General features: G+C 39.5%; 1 protein-coding gene across 1 annotated transcript in view; it reads left to right on the forward strand.

The window, feature by feature from the left end:
- Positions 1–6,053, forward strand: part of LOC133512059 (potassium voltage-gated channel subfamily H member 7-like) — a 54,338-nt gene extending 48,285 nt beyond the window's left edge. Inside the window, exons 16-17 of the mRNA XM_061841308.1 lie at positions 2,630–2,810; positions 5,769–6,053. Coding sequence (XP_061697292.1) covers positions 2,630–2,810; positions 5,769–6,053 — 466 coding nt within the window. The remainder of the gene's footprint in view (positions 1–2,629; positions 2,811–5,768) is intronic.
- The last annotated feature ends 2,451 nt before the right edge of the window (positions 6,054–8,504 follow it).

The following is an 8,504-nucleotide window of genomic DNA, read 5'->3' on the forward strand; positions in this document are numbered from 1 at the left end:
CGGGTCGTCCTCCTGACCTGTCCACCCGGACGCCTCGTGTTTGGTGGCGTGCCCTCCTCCGGACCCTCTTCCACCCACCCCTGCCTGTGTTAATTGTGTTTTTTTTCGTTTAGGCACGTCTGGGAGCCGTGCCTTTGAGGGGGGGTACTGTCATGATCCTGCCGCTCCAGCACAAGCTGTGCGGGTGTGCTAATTGGGAGGCACACACCTGTGCCTCATGCGGGCTGATCATCCCCCGTATATATAGGACCCTGTGACGACTGGTTCTCCGCCAGTTCGTTGAGCTTCATGCCCCGTTCCAGCACTCTCGTTTCCCTGATTGAACCTGTGTACCGACCTTCGTCCGTTCTCCGACCAACCCCGTAAGCCTGACTACTTCGATACTTCTGCCTGCGCTGATTGTTTCCCCGTGTACCGACTCCTGCCTGTCCGCTCATCTGTTCTCTTCGCCCGACGTCACAACTACCGCTGCTGCACCGGACTGCCTGCTCGATCCTCGACCTCTGCATACAGTAAACGTGTCTCTTCTTGAACTACCTTGCATCTTCCGAGTTCCTGCATTTGGGTCCTACTCTCGTTTCTGATGGGACGTGACAGTAATGTTACATTGGGATGTAATAATATTTAATATACTTTTTAGGACTAAAACTTATCTTGTTTTTGATGACCAATTAGGTCCACTGTAGTCGATTATGATGGTGGTACTTGGATAGGTTTTATATTTAATTTATATATATATATATATCTTGGGATGTAAAATGTTTGAGAACACCATTGGTGAAGTAAATATTGTTTTATTTTTACCCACATCAGTGCAATAGCCTACAAGAGTTCATCAAAGCATAATTAAATGGTCATAAATGCTGGCACAGTATATGTTTGAAATAAGTGGGTTTTGTAAAACTATTTTAAAAATTGTGAATTTTTTATTTATAATCCGATCCAAGCAATCAAAAGGTAATGATTAGTAGAGTGAAAAAAATATCACCTCCTACACATATGAAAGTAAGCTGTGCTTACACCAAGATCCCAGCCAGGATTTAGCTCATTTCACACCGATGACTATAGAAAGTGGAGGAAGAAAATCTACCTGGCAAGAGATTTTGGACTAAATACTGTACAGTGTACACTGTAGGTGGAATTTAGGGCATTGGAACCATAACATATCCAAAACACAAGATCTGATACTTCAGCTTTATTTGTACTAACAAGAGACATACCAATCATCCAGAGCAGATGTACTTTTGATTTTGTTTTGTGAAGAGGCAAAGTTTTAACAACCTAACTGCAGCCAGCAAACAGCTAGAGTGACAGATACTGTAAATAAACAGCAGGTGGTATTTTTGGCTGGGGAATGGCACCAGCATCAGCACCTTGTGTCTAGCTCATTTTATTTTCGCACAAATAATTCCCTGCAATACATTCAATTCACTCCCCACCCCCCTATTGGGACCTGGCTCGATAAGCTTTTTGTTGCTTGTGGACAACACAAAATAGTGAACTTATAATAATGTGCTGTATTCAGTATTGATCCCAAGTTCACAACCTACAAACACAAGATTTCTTATTTCAATCACTGCAGAAAATTACTATGTGATTAAAGGGGTCGTTTTTGGCTGTAGGCGTCGTGATGAAACGTAGTCATGGTTACATTCATGGCAATAGTGGACTTATCTGCAGTAAACACGAGATTCACACTTCCCATACATAAGCTAATTAACACCCCTTGGTAAGAACACCATCCTTCACTGGCTCACTGTTTCCATAACACAATCCAGAGTCCACTAGCATGGATCAAAAGACCCATCTAGTGGTCAGTAAAGGAGCCTCAGTGATCACCTTTAAGATGATCGTACTTTGTTTTGTTTTGTATAATGGAAGTGTTCTAACTATATTTTATTGAAAGTCTATGGAAAGCAGTTTGAACATTTATTCGATATCCATTATATCCACTTTATGGTCTACGTACTAGTACACACTTTGTCCTCATGAGTAAGACAATTCAGCGCACAAGTAGAACAACTGTGTCACAGACTAGTAATGTTTTTGCACTACTGACTTCCACTAGTGTATATTACATTGCTGCACACTAGTACAACAACTCTGGCATACAAATAGGACAACTACATCCTACTAGTGAGGCAAAACTTTGCACTAATTGATATCTGCCTGCTATTGGTATCACTGGTGAAATACTAAATCTTAACTAGCAGAATTTTATAATCTTACAAGTAATGCTAGTAGCACACAGTTGTTAACTAGTGCACAGGTTTTGCTTTTTCTGAATTGAAGAAATGGAGAAACCGGATTAAACGTTACCCCCTTCTAATAATCTAAAGTGCAGCTGTTCACGCACTGATTATACAAGTCCACTTGGGTAAATTACACAATAAGAGCACGGATTCTCAATGTGCTTCATTTTGTGATACATGAAAGAATCACTATTTCACAGTGTACAGTTCAGTTGTATCTAACATGCATGTTTTTGGAATGTGGGAGCTAGCAAAGGAGTTTTTTTTTTTTTGTTTGTTTTTTGTTTTACAAACTAAATCTACTTAGCTGCAGCTTTTGCCTGTTTTCCTGAAAGCCTTGGCGGAGGTCCGTTGTGAGCATCTGTTCTGTTTTTCAGGTTGGAGTCTCAGCTAACGTCCGACATTCAAACCATCCTGCAGCTGCTGCAGAGACAGCCCACGCTGGGTCCTCCAGCTTACAGCACTGTGACCGCCAGTCCCGACTATCATGGATCTGCCGTGAAAATTCAGCCTGCTGCGTTGACAGCGAGCCATTTTTTCAGCCATACACAGAGTCAAGTAAGCGAAGACTATCAAAGTCAAAGGTTGCCTTGATTACCGTGATGTGATTGACTCCACAATTCTTCCTACCTCTGTTAGATAACCTTTGGAATCAATACTTGTTGCTTTGGAATAGTTCGTGCAAATCAATCACTTACACAAGCTCAACAAAATATTAATGATGATGTAATGTCTTACAGTCTAATAGTGTCCCAAAGTGATATCAGCATGCTCTGATGTCTAATTATTTTTGACAACAAGCTTTTCCTGAGGACCCATGTACCACTGACACATCTCAAAATTGGACAGCTTTGGTGTGAGTGTCACCGCAGTTGACTCCAGTCTTGTCCAAACAAGGTGGCTTCTTTTATTTCCTTTAAAAATGGTGCATTAGTCTTGCAATGGCAGGTCTCTTTTAGGGCGCCTAAAAATTAATTAATTGACCGGCCCATTTAAACAGCCAATTTGAACCCTTTTTTGCAGATTTATTTTTTACACATATCGCAACATTAAAAAAAAAATTACGTACAAATCTGCAATAAAAATCTGCCTATTTATACAATTTTTTTTCCGTCTGTTGAAAAATTTAACCAATAATAAAGGACAAAATAATGTTGAATAGTCAAATATTCTTAATTCGCATCTTTATGTTGTAGCCTTGAAGGGGACAAACAAATATGGTATCTTATGTATTTAATTATTTATATATCCGTCCATCCATTATTTGTGCCGCTTATCCTCACAAGGGTTGCAGGAGTGCTGGAGCCTATCCCAGCTCTCTTTGGGCAGGAGGCAGAGTACACTCTGAAATCGTTGCCAGCCAATCACAGGGCACATAGAAATAAACAACCATTTGCACTCACAATCATCTCTAAGGGGAATTTAGAGTCTTTAATTAACCCACCATGCATGTTTTTGGGAGGACACCAGAGTGCCCAGAGAAAACCAACATAGGCATGGGGAGAACATGAACCCCACTCCTCGGAACTGTGAGGCTCAAACAAGTCAACCACTGCCCCGCCTTTTAATCATGTATTTAAATTAATTGCCCAGTTCATCAGTTATCAGACATCCCAATATCGCAATAATCATTGGCCTCAGGGATCCATACGTGACTGGAGCAATGAACATTACCGGATACACTTACCAAATACAGAATGAGATGGTGAAAAACTGCCCGCAACTCAAATTTATCCACCAGCGACAGCCAGAGCTGCATGCAGGCCAGGACCAAGAGTGTTGGATGCCTCATGTTGAAATAAATGAGTCATCCACCACACATCTGAGAAGCTTACGTGTCTATCTACCTGCATGTGCCCAGATCAAAATTCACCAAAATCACATTAAGACAACCTACACCAAAAGTTAGACATAGCCTTGGAAGGCAGAGGTTTGGGCGACCCTTCTCCCACCAAACAAATCTTCTAGGGCACGGCCAGGGTACACCTACTCTCCGCCAGCCTTGCCCTTGCAAAAAATTCAAACAAACAAATGTCAAACAAATGTGCTAGTTTCTACCCTAAAGCCTGGAAGTACCACCTTTGAAAATAGTCTGAAATCAGAGCAATATCCAAAACTTAAGCTTTGTCCGTCTTTGTGTACAAAGGTGCACATAAGTGGTGCACATCTGCACGGAAAATGTCAAATAAAGACCAAATTTGATTTTATTGGTGCAATTTCAGGGAGCACACATATTTCTTTTTTGTGGGGGAGTGCAGTGGGAAAAAGAGCTCGGCGGTCAAACGAACACTCTTTTGAGTGAACTAACAATCTGAATACAATCACTTCATGAACAGATTTGGTGCTGACAACGAGGTATTGTCGTGATGGGCTACAAGGGGCATGCAGGTGTCTCAGTCCTGCGGTACAGAATATGGTGTGTGAAAATGTTTTTACGTGAAAATGGACTGTGACGCAGAAAAAAAAAAAAAGAAACTTCTCCTGCTTTGAGAAGTGCCCCAAATTAGCCGACCATGTGGGCCCACACTGCAAGCTCGCTTAAATGGTGTCATGTGCAAGTCCCCTTGGTTTTTCATCATTTCAGCTTTCCTAATTTCAAACACTCCCACGTGACATGCTTTGGAGTCCGCCTGATTTGGGTGGTTTGGGTACTTTAGAGCGCCTCATTGTCGAACACGAGTGCACACATAGGATGAAGAATGAAGCAAGGAGGGAGGAAAAGTCCACCTTGAGAGCCAGCGTGTGGACAAGGGCTTCGAGCTGATGTAGCTACTTTGGCATACTTGGTTGTCGACTGCAAAGGCGCGTACTTCGTGGCGAGAAGGCGGAAGAGCGACGGGGAAAAAAAATGTTAGACGTGTCAGCCACCCTGTGGATCAGGGCCTCAAGATGGCACAGCCGCTTTAGAGCTCAATCATTAATGCCAAAAGTCAAGCGACGACCTGGGGGGGATAGTCTAGCCACCGGAGGCTTTAAGCAGCTATATTTTCATGCCTCAAATGTGTGTAGGCATAAGAAAGATTCTTAGATGAAAAAGCATCAATTTTTCGAGGACTAGTAGTGATATTTGAGTTTCCAGTTGAGTAGGATGCGAATTCAGCACATTACAGCAGAAAGAAGGACCATTTTATATTCGTGGTGATTTTTTCAATCATTAAAATTTGGCAAAGATGTCAACAAATTTCACTGTCAAATTTAGAAGAAATTATTTTTTTGTCTGCAGGGACTTTAAGTGATTTTTATTATTATTATTACTATTGTACAGTATTACTTACACTTTGTGTTATGTCTTCAAATTGACCCATTTATAATTTGACCTGCAACATAACAGGAAGGTTATGTGAAAGCCATTTTACCAGAAAATCTGAAAATGGGTTTAATTAGAAACAGTACCAAATTGTATGATATCTGTGATACTTCTGAGCATAGTTTTTCAGGGACAAAAAGAAAAAAATACTACCCATCTTGGATCCATTGTTAACCTATGGTATATAACATATACATTCTCCTACCCAGGGCCCTAACCACAAAGTCAAGAAGGCCTTTCAGGACTCTGCTGTGCCGAGCTTGGCCAGCCTGATGGTGCCGGTCGAGGAGAACCTTTCAACATTGCTTTTACAAAGACAAACAGAAACACAACAACAACAGCAGCAGCAGCAGCAGCAAGAGATTAGTAGGGATCAACAGTCAACGTTGCTCCTGATTCCAACAGCCTCCTCCTCATCGCCCCTTTCAGACTGCAACCTCAATGCCACTGGACTCCAAAGACCTGTCTCAGACCCAGAGCTGCCAAGGCCGTAAACCTTTCAGCATTTATGTTTTAACCTCTGGGTTGTTATGCTGAAATTACATATTCTTCTCCTTTTATCAGCATGCTGCAAGAAACATATATATTCTTGATTTGCAGTTGCTTGGTAGTATATTTAATGTGTTTCTTTTCATGCATTTGGACAGAATACTGTTCTTTGCAGTACTAAAGCAGTACTACAGTCCTCTACGTATATTTCCAGTATAAATGCACTGGGATAATGCAAACCACCATCAAGGCCATTGTAGACCACCAGTAGCCATTCTATTGTATGCAAAAATTCACACATGCAGTACTGTATGCCTGGACATATATAAATATTAGAAATATGCCTGCGATTTCACCATATTGGCCCAAGCTTGATAAAAGGAAAAGCTCATAGGGTAGGATTGAAATGTGATTTAAAAAAAAAAAGTTCATATTCACCTGAATTCACTCTAAACTGTTCAAATGAGAATTTAGTTGGATTTTGTACACACACACACACACACACACACACAAAAGCACTGTAATTGGTTAAAAAAATATATCTTTGTAACAGAGATATTGAGAATTAACCAGTCACATTCAGACTCATTATATGGACAAAATTATTGTTTTTGGACAAGGTGGAAGTTAATTTTGAACCATTCTAAATAGAAGTTAGTGCTATCCCCTAAAAAATAAATGAATAAACAAAAAAATCGGAACACAGCCACATCATGAGGATGTAAACACTTTTGCAACCGCATTATTAAGTTGTTTATTTTTACATTCCCTCTTGAATAGATTTTTTAAATGTCCATTTTCACAATGGTGGAAAAGGTTTCAAAATGATATGCTATGTCTCTTTTATTCCACAAAAACCTGGCATTTAAACAAGAAAGTGTAGACTTTTTATATCTGGTGGATCAGCAATAAGAGATTTAAGATGTTATTTTTTCAAAGAGTCTATTCCTTGACAGGTTTAAACAACCCTTGAGTTTCTACAATGACCCTATTCAAACTCAACAGTTTCATTTTTGTGTACCATTTCCCACTAAATTCTCACTTTTTAGTGGCAAAGCGAGATCTGACCTTAACAATATGTGGTTTACATGACAAACAAATGAAATCCAGGGTTCAAAACACTTTCTCTCGTCACATATTTAGCATATACTATAATACAAGAACCCAACCATTGCATGCTGTACTACGAGTCACAAAGACAGAAAAAAAAAAAAGACTAAGTGGTTCATTTTGGTTCAGATTTATTTGGATGACACTAAACCAGAACTAGTGGGTCAAAAGTTGCCCGTGTTTGGCCCCACCCAAGTATTTGTGCACGTATTAGTGTACAACAGCATTTACACTGAGGTATGAGAACTGTTTCTGTATCCTTGGTTGTATGCCTGTCTTCTCTGAAATGTGACTCAGGGGTTATGGACAATTGCACTGCAGTTTACAGTATCCAGGATACTGTAAAACTCCTCTTTATACAATGTGCATTATTACTTAGGTCACAGGAGTGCACCTACTGTACATGATACTATCATTTGTAGACAAAAAGCATGTTTTGTTTTGTTTTTTTTATCTGTACAGAAATTGTTTTTGCACCACTTGCTAGCCCAAAGTAGCTTATAGTAAAATGATGTCAGCATACTTGTCTTTTACCACATAGAAAGTTAGTGTTTGCACATAAACAGCCCCGAAATGGGGTCTCGTGCCTATACCGTGAATACAAATGCTATGTCAGAATATTTAACATATCAAGTCATTGAATTTCCCAGCACAATTTTGGTGGCATTGTACATTGAAACATTGCGAGAAACTAAAAATGAAATTCATCACATTGTCAGATGTTTAAAAATATATGTATTTTTTACTTTTTAATTATTTTAGAGAGTCACAACATTTGTTTTGAAACTGGGGGATCGGCAATAAAAGGAGACACTAAAATAAAACCTTTTTTAATGCTTATGTTTATAGGACATGAAAGCAATGATGATATGGCACAGATTCTTCATAAAAGCTGTATTTTATGGAGGTCTGTATTGGTGTTAATGTCTTTTCTTAAAAGTATAAACTATTATTCACATGGTTAAACCAGGCTTAATGCAGAATTTATTGAGTTGCTCTCATTATCTAATTGAGCATTGTTGCTTGGTGTATCGATGGATGGATGGATGGATGGATGGATGGATGGATGGAAAGAGAGGTGGATAGATTGAGAGTGAGGGAGAGAGAGAAAGAGACTGTGCAGTTTAGAGACGTATCCTTAGATTAAAATTTAAAAGACTAAAACCTAACTCTAATGTTACCAAGGAATGTCCTATTTTGGCTGTATTTGAATTCTTAACTTTAGCCTCTTAACACCACTGTCTCTTCTCTTATTTCTGTTACTGTAGATAGCAATAAATATAACTTGGAAATATTTATGCAAATATACTACCAGTGGATTCATTAAAAAAAAATTAGAATGTTGG

Source organism: Syngnathoides biaculeatus, chromosome 14, assembly GCF_019802595.1.
Source record: "Syngnathoides biaculeatus isolate LvHL_M chromosome 14, ASM1980259v1, whole genome shotgun sequence".
NCBI classification, from domain to species: Eukaryota; Metazoa; Chordata; class Actinopteri; order Syngnathiformes; family Syngnathidae; genus Syngnathoides; species Syngnathoides biaculeatus.